The following is a 16,093-nucleotide window of genomic DNA, read 5'->3' on the forward strand; positions in this document are numbered from 1 at the left end:
ATTTGATGAGTGTTGGAATCTCTGCATCTTCTTTCTGTCTCTGCCTGTGCTCAGTTTATGGAGCGCTGCCCCTTTAAGAGCAGCCACTGAAACAGCGAGTCCTGGTGGTGCTGCTGCTGATGGCCGTGCTGCAAGTTGATTGGCTGTGTCTCTCAGAGCTGAGGTGCTGGAGGGATGCTGCTACGCATCTCCCTCTCCCCCTCTCTGTCTTGCTTCCTCTCTCTTTCTCTCTCTCTCTCTCTCTCTCTTTCCCCCGCTCTTGCTTGCTTGCATCCCTCTGTATAATCCTCATCTAGGGCAAGCGAACTGAGAGGCAATTCAGTGCTCAGCTCCTTTCTGCAGGCTGAGAAAAGAGAGAGGAGGAAAGATATCGCTTCCCAACACAGGAGGAAGAGAAAGAGGAAATCTTGCTGGTAAAAAGAAGAAAAATACAGAGGAAGATTTGATCACGGATATCATCCATAGATATATACAAATTGTTTATTATATATATTTGTACACACGCATATAGATATATATATATATATATATATGTGTATATATACATTATATACCTGTATATAACTGTGTTAATTTGTGCTTGTCCCTTTATATTAATATTTTTATATGTACTTGTGTGTGTGTAAATATATACATATATAAACAAATGAATTTATATATCTATGAATTTATTTACTTATCACTGTGAAGCAAGACAGTCAAGAAGAAAGTTCCGTCATCGGGGCTGGTCTCTGATTGAGAGATCATATACAGTATTTTCAGCTTTACCTTCCACATTTTTTTACATTGAAGGGAGGAAGACTATAGTCCTTTTTGTATTACTTGTTTCCTGGCTGATACCTCCTCACCTCCTTTTCTGGATTGGGAGGAACAAAGTGGAGGATAACAGGGCTTAGAAGGCAGTGAGATTCCTGTGATTTCTGTACCTTTCCACCAGCACTGCTGTTCTCTGAGCCGAGCAGCATTGTGTGCTGTGTTTGATCTGAGGAGGCAGCAGCAGCAGTGAGAGACAGTGAGAGAGCACCGCGTCGTGTGAGCCAGTCAGCATGCACAAACACCACCACTGCTGCAAGTGCCCAGAATGCTATGAGGTGACGCGCATGGCTGCCCTGCGCAGAATGGACGCCCCAGCGTACGGAGACTGGCAGCCGGAACCCTATGGATATCCGGCCAGCTATGGAGGTGGCCAGACCTTACCGCCCCAAACCTCGGGTGGAGGAGCAGGCATGGGCGGAGGGGGCACACTGGGCAGAAGTAAAGGGAAAAAGATGTCAGCCGGGGGCCCTGGAGGCCCCACTCCCATGAGCCAATCCAAGGGTGGCCCCAAGGTAAATGGCAACAACTCGGGAGGGCAAGGTGGATGGTGGCCAGAATGCACCTGTACCAATCGGGACTGGTATGACCAGGTAAATGCATTTGTCGTGCTTGATAGACTGCCCGTGCCAGTGGGGGCGTTGAAAGGAGGCAGGTGGTGTATGTGGTTGCTAGGTTGGGGCTCTCGTATTTAGAGGAGCTCATCCTTCTGCTGGAAGTCTGTTTTACCACAGCCAAAATGAAGCCTATGTCAAATCCCTGTTAATAAGTGGTTTTTGTAGTAGAGATGTTTTCTGGGTTGGTGAGTGAATAATTCAGAGTGGATAATTTCATGGCTGTTTTTTTTTTTTTTTGGTGGAGAAGATGGAGGTGGGGAGTGACAGGATGCTGAGTAGCTTCTTTAAAATGTCTCTAAATAGCACTGATTGGGGTGTTATTCATATCTTGATATTTATGGATGTCTAGCTTACTAAGGATGATATGAAAGGATGATTATTGCACAAGATGCAATAATCTTGCGTTAGACGAAAATTTCTACTTATTATATAAATGTATCTAAGCCTATATGAATCTTCCTTTATTGCTTATATTCTGGGAGCGCAAATCAGAAAAAAGAAGAACACGGACTGTAATTAAATAAAGCGTGTGTGTGTGTGTGTTTGTGTTTGTGTGTGAGAGGGAGAGCAGGGTGGGGGAAGGGTCACTGTCAATGTATGAAATGAAAGAAACAACCACTCGTGAGCATCAGTGTGCACGTATGTACAGTGCATACAAACCTATGCTTATATGTCATGCCTGTTAGGCTGGGGACGGTTTTAATGTGTACGTTCCGAGTGACTGAGAGAAGGTGAGAGAGCAGAAAACAGGAGGATAGCAGTAACATGGAGGGTGAAGCATCTGTGGCTACCAGAGAAAGTGAGAGAATCTATCAAGCAATGGGAAGAAAACATGATCAGGGAAGAAAATGTGAGCAGCTGCCGCTGGTCTGCTACCTCTGTCTGGATGAACATCTTTTAAATATATTTTCTGAGCTACAGAAAAGAATTATAAGTAGTACACCTTTTTTTAACCACTGTATGTTCTCTACTGATTTGTCAAATATTTTTTTAAATTATTTATATCTCCTATATGTTTAACATTCACCAGATTAAATTTTGGTTATGCGGTGGCTTTGTGGGCAGTTTTAAAAAGTATATTTACGGGGATTAATGAGTTGGTGGATAAAATGGATGGTGGTTAAATACAAGACAGTGAGAGAATTAAAACGCCTGGGTCAGGCTACTGTACATCATTTGGCTGGATACCATGATGTCATCTTGCCTGTCAGGTTTTCAGAGGATGCTTCAATTAGCTTTGAAGGCCGCTTTACTTGCAATCGCCATCCATTGTAAATGTGAATTAATTAATTATTATCTAAAAGGACAGCATGATAAAATCATTCATTATATCATTATATCCCAGACACATAACAGATATAGAAAGCCAGTCAAAAAATTCCATGGAAAAATGGCAGTGATAAAGGTGAAATTTTAAGAAAGAGAGGAATATGCTCATAAAAGCAGCCAGCCAACCAGGGGGGGAGGGGGTTATATAAGATCAGGCAGTTGCAGGAGATGCGTAGAGAGCAGCCATGTAGCTATGAACCAGCATCTGTCCAACCCTCTCTAGGGCAACAGTTTACAGCCTACTAGCTCAAATTAGTGTGAATGCTGCACTTACACTGCATGATATTTGCCTTTTTCTTTATGTTTCTTGTGTAAATTTAGATGTATTATGGTTAATTTGTACCTGTTTTTTTTATCCTCAGTGCTTCAGTGTTATACCAAGCTAGATACCTACAATCTCTTTCCTACATTAACACATGGGTGGGAGTCCCTTCCCCACCCTGCACATTCATTTAACTACACAGAGTCTCTCATGCAGTGGAGGCTCGTCCATAGGGGCAGGTGGGGCAGAGCCTCACATATATATATACATATATATCAGCCATTCAACAAATGGAAATCTTCATAAACTCACATACATTTTTAAAATTACGTTGAAATACTACTTACCTCTTTTGCGTGACTAAAAAAAATGTGTCTGTTAGACAGATATCAGCAGATGTTTCTTGGATTTGCTGTTCTTTTCAGATGATGTGAAATCGTGGAACTTATTTCTTATTGCAAAAATGGTCAAAAATGGGAACTGCAGCAAGTACTAATAGAGGTGGGGCAGGATCCCACCGCCCCATGCTTACTCTAAGAACATTTTCAGAGGGAGGAACTGAAGACAGGACAGTTAATGGGGTTAATATTAATATCAATATTCTGAATTAAATCTAATAAAGTTCCACAAAATGTAAGTGCATACACCGTGTCACAATAATCTCTCTTTTCCAGTGCCTGAATTTTTTTTGGGTAGTCACAGGTATTTTGTGAGATGAAGATGGACTGGAAATTTGGCAGAAACCTGGCAAACCTGGTTAATGATATAACTCTTCTGTGTGTGCCTTGCTGTAAACCGGAAACAGACCTGCTATATCAAACACAGTTGAACAAAGTATGTCTAAAATTGCTCAAAACGAGCTGCTAGACTTTATGCTGGATGACTACATGCTGTATTTGTATTTTATTTTTATTTAATTTTATATGAGGTTTTTAATGTTGCCCTGTCTCACCAAAATCTCTTGTCACAAGCCACTGCTGTTCTCATGTTTTGCGTTTTGACACCAGGTGGAAAAAAGGACTGGTTATTTGCTTCACTGATAAATAGTTTGCTCTGGTAGGCTTTTATAATGGCCAGATAATGGTAAAATATGTAGGAATAAATGTATAGATGCATAATCAGTCTTTTGCTTCTACACTCTGCAACCTACAATTTATTTGCAAGAAGCTTAGTCAAGTTGTGAAGTATTAGTAAAGATACAAATGAAAGCTTCAAATTAGCAGCACCGTTATTACATTTAAAAATGATCAAAGGAAAAAGTCATCAGTAACAAATTCATATTTCTTTAAAATGTGACATAAAATGACGTTTTAGATGATAAATGTTAATACAAATAACTAGTTATAATATAATGATTACTCATATAATTGTCCATTTTTGTCCATTCTATTCCTTTATGATAGTATGATATAGTATTATAATTGAAAGGCTGTGTCCTTTGACTATAAATTGTATGGCTATCTGTATATTACACAGGGTATGAAAAGCTTCTGCATTGCTTTTGTGCTCTTCAAATCAGCACCCATAATAATCAATATGTGTTTTTCCACCAGCTGATGTTATGCAGTGTTTAAGTAGAGGGAATGGTGTTTTTCTGCTTGGGTCTGTTTTTTTTTCTGCGCTGTGCAGATGCACGTATTATACCCATTATATATCTATCACCTATTTACTACTGAAAATGCATCTAAACAAAAATATTTGTTCAATAATAATATTCTGTGATAATTTATAGGTGAATATTTCTTCAAATGAAACCCTTAATTAAATTAATAAATTAGACATAAATTAGAATTGAATTTAAATTTTTCTAGAGGAATCTAGACACTCATTAAGAGCTAGAACATTTGTAGGAGATTATGGAGATTATGTAGAAAGATGATACACTTTTGTGACACCTATTTGCAATAAACTATGCAAAATAAAAAAAAAAGAGCTTTTCATTTGATTCAACCTTGTATATTCTGTTTTCAAAAAAAATCTAAATAATCATTATGCAGTAACATACAATCACTGAGCACTTTATTAGGCACACTGTAGTAATACTGGGTAGGGCCTGTCTTTGCTCTCAAAACAGCCTCAATTCTTCATGGCACAGATTCCACAAGATGTTGAAAACATTGCTTTGAGATTCAGGTCCAAGTTGACATGATTGCATCACGCAATTCCTGCAGATCTTTCAAGAGCATTTTAATGCTGCGAATCTCCCGTTCTACCACATCTCAAATATGTTTTATTGGATGCAGATTTGGTGACTGGGAAGGCCACTGAAGAACACTGAACTCATTGTCATGTTAATGAAACTAGGTTGAGATGATTTTTGCTTTGTGACATGGTGCATTATCATGCTGGAAATATCCACTAGAAGATGGTAAATTGTGACCATGAAGGGATGCACATCGTCAACAACAGTACTCAAAAAGGCAGTGATGATTGATTGGCATTGATGGGCCCAAAGTGTGCCAAGAAAACATTCCCCACACCATTACAACACCTCCACCAGCCTGGACTGCTGTCACAAGCCAGGTTTAAGTCCGTGGATTCATGCTGTTGGTGCCAAATTCTCACCCTATCATCTGTGTGACTCAGCAAAAAGTCCATTGTTGGTGAGCTGTTCTTGGCTGACAGAAGTGGAACCCGACATGGTTTTCTGCTGTTGTAGCTCATCCGCCTCAAGGTTTGATGTGTTGTACATTCTGAGATGCTTTTCTGCTCACCACAATTGTACAGAGTGGTTATCTGAGTTACTGTACCCTTTCTCTCAGCTTGAACCAGTCTGGCCATTCTCCTTTGTCCTCTCTCGTCAACAAGGTGTTTCTGTCTGCAAAACTGCCATTCACTGGAAGTTTTTTCCCCCTTCTGATGGTTGATGAGAACATTACGTGAAGCTACTGGCCAGTATCTGCATGATTTTATGCACTGCACTGCTGCCACACAATTGGCTGATTAGATAATTGCATGAATGAATAATTGTACTAATAAAGTGCTGGGTGAGTGTATATGATGTTTTATGATTTTTCAAACCTGCAGGTTATCAGAGTCTGTGGAGATGGGATTTGTGCTAAATTTACTAACCCATGACAAACACAGTTCTGAATGATGCACACCATAATGTTGCGCCTGCTACACCTCCTGTCTGAAACAGGGACTATTGTGAGCCAAGTAGGGCTGTTGCAGTTATGTTTATGTAGCTACTCTGGAATAATCAGTTGCAGGAAAAGAACTACAGTTGGCATGATTCCAAGTTTGGCAAATTTGGTGTGGTGGTGAATTCATATTTCATTAATTTTGTGGTAGTGTTACATGTGATGTTTGTCTATGCAACAAGGCTTAAAATTCATGTTGCTCATTCAGGTGGTTAGCAAGAAAGTGTCAGGTAGAATTAGCCTGCGTGCACATTCTGGGGTAAGGTTTCAGCTGTGCTGCTCAAATAACCTATTATAAAAATGTAGGTGTGTAATGTGTAGTTAATACAGTGATAAGGCAGTTCAAGACAGTTAGTGGACAGTTAGTGGTAGGACACATTGTGTTGCAACAATGTGTGCCATGTATTCATGATGTAATTAGAAAAGGCCAGTGTAAGTCTACAACACGTCTACATTCTAGCTAAAAAGCTTTTAACCCTTGCTTGAGGTTTTGCATGAGAAACGTACCGTAAGTTTATAGACTATATGTACTTGTCACGAGAAACATACTTACATACGTCAACAAGGTCCTTCAAGGATTTTTCAGTGCTGTTATAGGGTTTCAGAAAGGGTTCCAAACTAGAACTCCTTTTAGGAAACAAAGATCCTTAAATATACAAAGAACTGATTGAAAAACCCTTGAAGGACCCCTTTTCTAAGAGTGTATGTCAGCTGACAGATTTTTCCAATGCATAAACTTACGTATGTATGTTTCTTGTGAAAAGTGCATATAGTCCCCAGAAGGACAACTGAAAAACTAATTGAAACAGGCCTTTCAAGAGGCAAAAGGGTAAAAGTTAAGGAATTAACAATGTTTATTGTGTCTTGGGGACACATTCTGCAAAATGCATAAGATGCAAAGACCATGCAAGATGTCTTCAAGAATCTATTTGGAAACATGGGTATTTTGCTAAATATTATCAGAACAGTTATTGGTACTGGGTTCAATAATCAGTTTCCACAAGAGAGATGGATTTGCAACAAAGCAATAGAAGTAATAGATGATGTTAGAAGGAAAAAAAAACAGTGAAATAAATTTAGCACTCATCAGAGGATTTAACAATCCCATCATCAATTCTCCTGCTTCATCCAGCATTACAGGAGACGGTACAATACCTGTGCCTTGGCCAAGTGAGGCAAAGTATTAAATACTAATTTCAAGCACCTAGAACCATGTTTTTTCCCTTTTATAGAGGGCCCCAATTTGTCTCCTTGTGCTTCTCTGCTTTATGGCTCACAAACAATGTTTAGTTTAAATGTTAATTTGCCATTATCACAGATAATGTGCTTTACAGTGAGAATATTTGGTATAATGCATAAACACACATTTGTCTTTATTTGGGCTGGCCTATAGTTGAAAATGTGGTTACTTTGTTTGATTAATATTCTAATATACAGTGTTCTTACAGGATTTCTGTATGCATTTAGTCTGATGTATCCTTATTTTACCTATTTGTCCTCGAAATAAGTGATGTTACTCTGATAGTAGGTCTTATGAAAAGTCTTTAGGAGGGACTTATTATTCAGATACCTTCAGCTTTGACTGCTTTGGCATGGGCAATTTCTAACTTCAAGCCAGAGTTTATTATATCAGTTAGGATTAAAATTGACTGTACACAGTGTTGAATGAACACTCAGATTATTTAATATTTTATATTAATTCAACACTAGTGGCTTTTCTGTTTCAATGGATGGAAGGAGCTGCAATTAAAAACTATACAGGAAATGTGATACTATCCCTCTATTTATTATAGCACTTAGAGGATATTATTTTTATTATCTCACTTACCATTTTGACCAATGTAGATTATTAAAAAATGCCACTGAAAAATCTCATAAGGTTCATTTGTATGTACTTTATGCTATTTGTGTGATTACTTGTGAAAATGCTACTCAGTAGGTGGCACCTTACATAGTAATCACAAACAGGTTTAATTCTGATAAAAGTGGTAGGATGCCTGTCATACATTTTTATGTTTTCTACTCTTTATTTTTTCAAGAAGCATTTACAATATCAATATGACCACTAAATAAAAGTCTTTACTGTTAATTGTAGTATATCTCAAATACACAGACATTGTGCTCCATGCTTTGCATATGATTTTTGGTGGATAATATATCATATATCATCATTGAGAGCATGGGCATGTGAGGAATCAGACAAGATAATCAGACAAATCATGTGAGGAATCAGACAGATCAAGGGTATTTAATTTGTGCCCATAGTTAAAATATGCTCTCAGATTTGAAGTGCCTGCATTGCAGAACTTATTTACATGGATGCAGCACATCTGCAGATTTTTTTTTCTTTTAATAAAAATACAATAAAATAAAGTAATAATAATCATTTTAACAACTGGCTTTGTCATTTCTGAAAGGAGTAAGAAAAAGTGAGGGTCAGGAACAAGATGCTAAAAAAATCACAGAGTCATTTCTGTTTCTTAAACTTGTGAGCCCATCTCTCACCAAATTCAACCCTGTGCTATCTGTGCATTTTTGGGTTTCTAAAGGACACCAAACGTCAAAGATAAGCAGAGCAAATCATGGCATCGGGAGGAAACTGTAAAGTGCATGACTGCGTTGTGGGATAATTAGGCAGGCAAAGAAAGTCCTTTTTTCATTGATATTGGTAGTTATGTTGTTATATTTATATTATGTTGTATAAAGGGCATGATGTACTTTTGTAAGAGCCACTGCTATGGATAAAATGTCCGTTGTGTGGTTGCGCATATAGGAAATGTGCATTTGACTTCTTCAGTCCTCCAACAGCGCCACTGAAATGTTATGGTTGCAAACACCTATGCTTTTAGCCATATGATGGCATTTGACACTAGTGTATTTTGGGAAATGTTCAGAGCACTGTTGTGTCTATATATTCTAGGACCTTTTCCTTCTGTGTCCACTTGCTGGATCACCTCTCCTTTGGTTTTCCGGTACCATGTGTTTTACAAATTAAGCACTGTTTGTAGATGCATATAAATGTTCTCCCTTCCCCCACACATAACTGAGCCACCAGTATCATTGTCGTTTTTTCTCATTCCTTCAGAAATGTGTTTTGCCTCATTCCTGCCCAGAACCTTACAGGCACCAAGCCGACGTTGCCATGGTGACACGAGGGAGATCAGAATTTTAGTGCTGCTTTAGTGACTTGATTATTTCAGCATTATATTTTAGTGTAGTGGCTTTGGTATGTATAATGAACTTATCAGTGACACAATAGCTACGTATCTATGTAGCGTATATGAGCATATATGAACTTGTAGATTTTTTTCTGCTGTGTTTTGTCATCTGAATCAGAATAGTGTGCTTTTTACCCTCTGGAAATAGACATTATCCTTGTGGTACCAGTTTCTGTTGTATGGCTCCACATTGCTTTTTGGAGAGTATTGCACTAGTAAGGGAAATTAGGGGGACTGGAAGAGCTCACTGGTCATATTGTTATCACCACTAACAATTACAAGGCTGATAAGTACCACAACATTTACTGGGGTTAATAAGTAATAATTCTATTGCCTTTTTTGTTGAACTGCTGAGAGAACTGGCCTAGCAGAGTAATGTTCGCTCACCAATTGCCTGACTAAATGACTCCCCCATTGTTAAAATACACATGCTTGGGAGTACCTCGGGACCTCCATACAAAAAGTGTCATATACTTACAGTCCCCTCTGAAAGTATTGGAACAGTAAGGCCAATTCTTTTGTTTTTGCTATACACTGAAGAATATTTGGGTTTGAGGTCAAAAGATGAATATGAGACAATAGATCATAAATTGAGCTTTCATTTCTTGATTTACATCTAGATGTGTTAAACAACTTAGAACATATCACATTTGTTGACAGACCACCCAATTTCTTTCGGTGAGCAAAAATACTGGAACAGATGTTCTTAAAGTAAATAACACTTAATATCTGGTTGCATATCCCTTGCTTGCAATAACTGCATCAAGCTAGCAATCCACTTACATCACCATACTGTTGCATTCTTCTTTTGTAAGGCTTTATCAGGTTTGTACCACAGCTTATTTAATTGTTTTTTTGTTTTTGGGGTTTCTCCCTTCAGTCTCCTCTTCAGGTGGTGAAATGCATGCTCAATTGGGTCAAGGTCTGGTAATTGACTTGGCCAGTCTTAAATCTTTCATTTTTTTCCCCTGATGAAGGCTTTGTTATATTGTCTTGTGCATGATAAAGTTCCTTCCAATTAGATTGGATGCATTTCTTTGTAAATTTGCAGACAGAATGTTTGCCTAGACTCCTGAATTTATTCTGCTGCTACCATCATGATTTTGCAATAAAGATTAGTGAGCCCTTTCGAGGAGCAGCCATGCAAACTACCAAAGCCAAACTACTAGCCAAACTACTAGCCAAAGCCGTGCCAACTACCTCGACCGTGCTTGACCAATGAGCTTGTAGGCTTGGGATCATGAGCAGATCCTTTCTTTTTTCCAAACTTTGGCCTTTCCATCACTTTGGTAGAGGTTAATCTTGGTTCCAGAACTTTTATGCCTCATCTCTGTATTTCTTTGTGAATTCCAATCTGGCCATTTGATTCTTACTGCTGATGAATGGTTTGCATCTTGTAATATGGCCGCTGTATTTCTGCTCTCGAAGTCTTCTTCAAATGGTGGAGTGTGATACCTTCACTATTGCCCTGTGGAGGTTGTTGGTGATGTCGCTGACTGTTGTTTTTGTTTTTTTCTTCACATCTCTTACAATGTTGCTGTCATGAACCGCTGCTGTTTTCCTTGGCCGACCTGTATGATGTCTGGTTCTTAGTGCACCAGTGGTTTCTTTCTTTTTGAAGATATTCCAATCTGTTGTATTGGCTATGCCCAATGCTTATGCAATGGTTATGATCAATTTTCCCTCTTTTCTCAGATTCAAAATGGCTTGCCTTTCTCGCATAGACAGCTCTCTGGTCTTCATGTTGCTTTATCCGTTTTAACAACAAATGCAGTCTTCACAGGCGAAACCCAAGCCTCAAACCAATTGTAGACATTCAGAGTTATTAATTGTTTAAACAGTCAGACTAACAGGGCACACCTAGGCAACAAGAAACATCTGTCAGTCACATGTTCCAGTATTTTTGATCACTTGAAAAATGGGTAGGTTCAAACAAAAGGTGTTCTAAGTTGTTTAACACATCTAGATGTATATATCAGGAAATGAAAGCTGAAATTCTGATCTATCATCTCATATTCATCTTTTGATCCCAAACCCAAATGTCTTCAGTGTATAGCAAAAACAAAAGAATTGGCCTTGTCGTTCCAATACTTTCAGAGGGGACTGCATAATATTTGCAGGCAATTGATAAATAAGTGAAGAAGAGTTGCAAGAAGCTCTGGTACTGCATTATTTTTCCCCCAACCCATATGTCGAGTGCTCTGAGTATTCCTGCCTCCTATTCCTGACTGGTTTGTAGTTTGCAGTCTGCCAATAAGTCAACTGAAAAGCTAGTTTGTAAGAAATAGAGTCAAAATTTCTGTGGAAGGGATTTGTTGGAATATAGGTGGGGAAAGCACTATATGTCACTATTTTCGGGGGAAGCACTATGTGTCAGCACTATTTTTCAAAGGTCCGCTTGGCATCCTGCATGTGAGTAAGAACTACTAAGCAGTCGGAGAGCAGGAGGTGGGATTTGGTGGAATAGTGGGAAATACATGCATTTGTTCACAAATATGTCCAGTTTCACAACTAACATTTAAGTAATATAGCAGCATTTATGTTAGGTGGGCCAGCCATTTTGCAAATTTTTAAACTGCAGTGGCGTCTGATGGCTCCTCCACTTTTGCTGCATAATTCAGGCTCCAACCACTGTGCAAAAAAGTGCAAAAAAAATATTCATATAAATATAAAACACTTCGGGTTTTAACATTACACTACATCTCGTTGAATTGAAGCAGCAATGAAGTGTGAACACATTACTTACAGTAAAGTACATAATGCATTACAAAAGTATGTGATTTGAGACAGTGTTAAGAGGTTAATAATCTGAAGTTGTTTCATGTGTCATTAAATGAATCATTATTGTAATAACATATGAAGGTATGCACATATGAAAATAGACTTTGTAGCCACATAATTATACAGTGTTTTTCTCAATTTATAGAAATCAGAAGACCATGGGCTCCCTGCTAAGTATCACTGTTGGGTCCTTGAGTGAGGCTCTTAATTTGTGAAGAAGACAATTTCACAGTACTTGTACTGTACTTGACATTTATTGTCATACCAGGCATACAAGTCTCTTTATAGTTACTAGCTATTCTGCATTAAGCTAACTATCTTCTTGTCTGCAGTAAGACATACATATAAGATCAGTCAAATCCTAAAGGCCTCTGAAATCTGATCAAACTTTTAAGATCTTTCACTGAAGTTCCATAACCTTAATTAGTGCACCATAAAATTTTGTCTGGATAGCAACTTTTCTCAGTTTCTTGTAAACTCCTTTATAAGAACACATTTTAAAAATCATGCTGAATTGTAGTTTATTTAATTACTACTTAGAAGTAAGACACAATAGACTAATCAGATTCTACCATATTGTCAAAGATTTTCATAAACAGGAGCGCCTGAGATCCCATCACGCAAATTTCAAAGAGGCTTCAGGGCAAGATTATGAAAATTAATTGAGCAATGCAGAGGGCAGACATTTGATTGACTGAGCCAGGACAGCGTTGCTAAGGCAACCTTTGCATGCTTAGACTCTGGTTGTATGGCAGCAGGGCTGTCTAACCTTTCTATATCTTAATATGCAAGTCCTTCATAAATAAAAATATATGCTATTTTATGATATTACTATACCAATACTACATAACTCTTACAGTCTGTATAGAAATATTATAGAAATAATGCAGAAAATAATATAGTATATGTTTCATAAAATCATTCTACTTATATACAGCTCTAGTCAGAAGAAATAATGTTAAAAAAAAAAAACTGTATAGATAATCATTCTGAATAAAGTTAGCTATCCAGCTAATTTCCTGGCTAATTAGCAGTAATTATGTCAGCCTACATAACTGTAAACTGCTTTGATAGAATGTCACACATGATCAATCGATGCTCCATATATACAGAATACACACAGTATATAGGCAGTGAACACAACCTTTCTCTAGAAATTTTTCTTAAAGCATAATGCATGGACCTCATAAAACTCTGGAGGAGGAGAGCAGCACAGTAAATCACAGCAAATGCACTATGGAACTGGGGGACAAGGTGCACACTACAATATTTATTCCCACAGTTAAAGAAATTGGCTTTCATCCACTTTGAGAAGGGCTAAAATGTCTGTTTAAGAGGAAACAACTAGGGAAAATAGACTGTTTCTTTGATGGGAGTGGAAAGCAGTGATCCTGAGAAGTAGAGAGACTTTGGTCACCAGTGGTGATATGATCTTGTCTTTATTGTAACATACACACACAAAAATAGTTTCTGCCCTGTGTTAAGTGACACTAAACCATCTGCCTTACTTCTGTTTTACTATCATCAAAAAGCTGACCAGATAACATTCAAATCTGCCTGTTGTTAACTAAATATATATTGAGCACATAATTAAAGGCTTAGTTTAGGTTCTTAGATCAGATATTATAACTAGTAGTCACTGTGGTATGTATATTTTATATAGTGTTTTTGTAAATGTTGAAAGAACTGGTCCAGGCTTTGGAGGACCTGTTATAAGACTACAGGTTTCTTCTGGAGTCTATAGTTTCCTCCCACATCCCAAAACATGCCGATATGTGGATTGGCTAAGCTAACTTGTCCTAGGTGTGAAAAAGCGTGTGCATGGACTGGCATCGCTTCCAGGGTGCGCCCTCGCCTCACACCCGGTGTTCCTGGGATAGGGTCTGATCCACTGTGACCATGTCAGGCATATGTTCTGCTCAGTGTTATTTGTATAGAGAAAGGAAGTACTATTTGTTTGTTTCCTTACTTTATTTCCTCATTTCTGCTCATAACAAGGAAGACTGTTTTGATGATCTGTGTGCAGAGTTTTATTAAAAGTCACACAGTTTACAGAGCTACAAAATCTAAGGCAGTGGATCCTGATAAACAATAAACAAGTCAAAATCAGATCAACATTTAAATTTCCATACATAGATCTCAGGCAGTCCAAACAAAAGTAGGCACAAACAAGAGAACAGAGACTCAGACTCATTAGGTAACTGGCAAGACTTCGGAACAAACAATGAGGTGAATAGCGTTTATATAGGCAATACAGTACTGCCCTCCACATGAGAATAATTAGTAACCATGACAACAGGTTAGAACTCTGGTAACTGAGACCTCTGGTGGATAGACCTGGAAGTGCAACCATGCTGGTTATGATTCAGCTCTTGATGCTTTGAATATGATGACAGGAAAAAACAGGTGTGCATGCATGCCACTAAAAGCCCTTCTTTTGGCACAATTACAGCTTTTGTGCTATGGCATCCACCCTCCTCCACTGACCAGTTTAAAGGTTATCATCACAGCGAAACATTGCACCGGGTTCAGACCAGCAATGTGCTGGGGTTTCATCATCCCTTTTTGGATACTGTTTATATACCCCACACTGTGGCAGGCTTTATATGAAATAACTGTGCATCTGCTCCTAACTGTATCATATCTCCCACACTTGCTCATGGAAGCTGCATCCATTGCAATCAATAACACTACAGAGCGTCCTTAAAGCTTTCGTCCTTATTGCTTAACTCCTCTTTGTTTTGTGGGCGTCTGTGGGTGCATTTAACTGTGCTTATGCTTGCTGAACTCGTCATAATTTTAGACTTTTTAGACATACATTTTGTTCATACTACTCCAAAGCAGCATGGGGTAGAGAGACTGTGGGGTTAGAATACTCTTTATTTCAAAGCCACCCATTCACAGAAGGTAGACTTTTCACTTTACCCGTATGCAGGTGCACAGATTGCCATTTCTCACTATCATATTATACAAACAGCACCTGAGCCATGGTTTGGATGCAGTCCATTTTTTTTTTTTTTTTTTTTTTTTTTTTTTGTTCTAAAATCATGTACATGAAATAAGATTACAAGGTGCATTTTTTTTTCGCTTTGCAAATATATCTACATATCAGGATCAATCGGATAATAATAAGGAGCTTTTATTTCTCACCTATACATTATAGCACAGTGAAATTCTTTTCTTTGCATATCCCAGCTTGTTAGAAACATGGGATCAGAGTGCAGGTTCAGCCGTGATACAGCACCCCTGGAACAGAGAGGATTAAGGGCCTTGCTCAAGGGCCCAGCAGTGGCAGCTTGGCAGTTCTGGGGCTTGAACCCCCGTTCTGATCAGAAACCCAGAACCTTAACCGTACATAGCAACAGGCTACATACCATAATTATACACCTATAAAGTGACTTATAAGGAAGGTTTACCTGATAAATTGGCCGATAAGTGTGTGTGTATGTGTGTTTGTGTGTGTATGCAAACACATACACAGGCAAACACTCATTCCTCTGTAAATATATAACTTACCTATATGCAACATCAATTTCATAAGCCTACTATATAGGCTATTATATTCTAATTGTGTGACTTCTGATGACAGCTGGATGCACCAGAACTACTTTTTATGGGTTTTATGTCAGTGAGGATAAATACTTATGCTATCACAAATTTACATTATTTTTATTTGTAAATAAATTTGCAAACTTTATAGACTTTACCCTCATGTATTATATATTATGGGCTATTTAGTGTGCAGGGTGTCCGAAAAGTCAGGAGCCAATGGGAAAATGTTGAGCAAATATCATCATCATTTTAACCATGGTCATGTAGCCCTACATGAAACACTGAACAATGAACACTGAACATTCAGAGCTGCAGATCAGTTTCTGAGTAAGAACATTCAGTAGTGAGTTCTTAGTGAGATCTTGGTGTTGGTATATG

At 38.2% G+C, this 16,093-nt stretch overlaps 1 protein-coding gene across 6 annotated transcripts in view; it reads left to right on the top strand.

Annotated features, from left to right (window-relative positions):
• Positions 1–736: 736 nt before the first annotated feature.
• The window catches only part of LOC113528964 (discs, large homolog 3 (Drosophila)), a 69,902-nt gene continuing 54,545 nt past the window's right edge, over positions 737–16,093 (top strand). For 3 of the 6 annotated variants that reach the window (XM_026917845.3, XM_026917846.3, XM_026917849.3), the window contains exon 1: positions 740–1,406. In XM_026917845.3, the coding sequence (XP_026773646.1) occupies positions 1,047–1,406 (360 nt within the window). In that variant the 5' untranslated portion in view covers positions 740–1,046. Of the gene's footprint in view, positions 1,407–16,093 lie in introns of all 6 variants that reach the window. The other 3 variants (XM_026917850.3, XM_026917851.3, XM_026917853.3) reach the window with 3 other exon arrangements.

Source organism: Pangasianodon hypophthalmus, chromosome 7 (assembly GCF_027358585.1).
Source record: "Pangasianodon hypophthalmus isolate fPanHyp1 chromosome 7, fPanHyp1.pri, whole genome shotgun sequence".
Lineage (NCBI taxonomy): Eukaryota > Metazoa > Chordata > Actinopteri > Siluriformes > Pangasiidae > Pangasianodon > Pangasianodon hypophthalmus.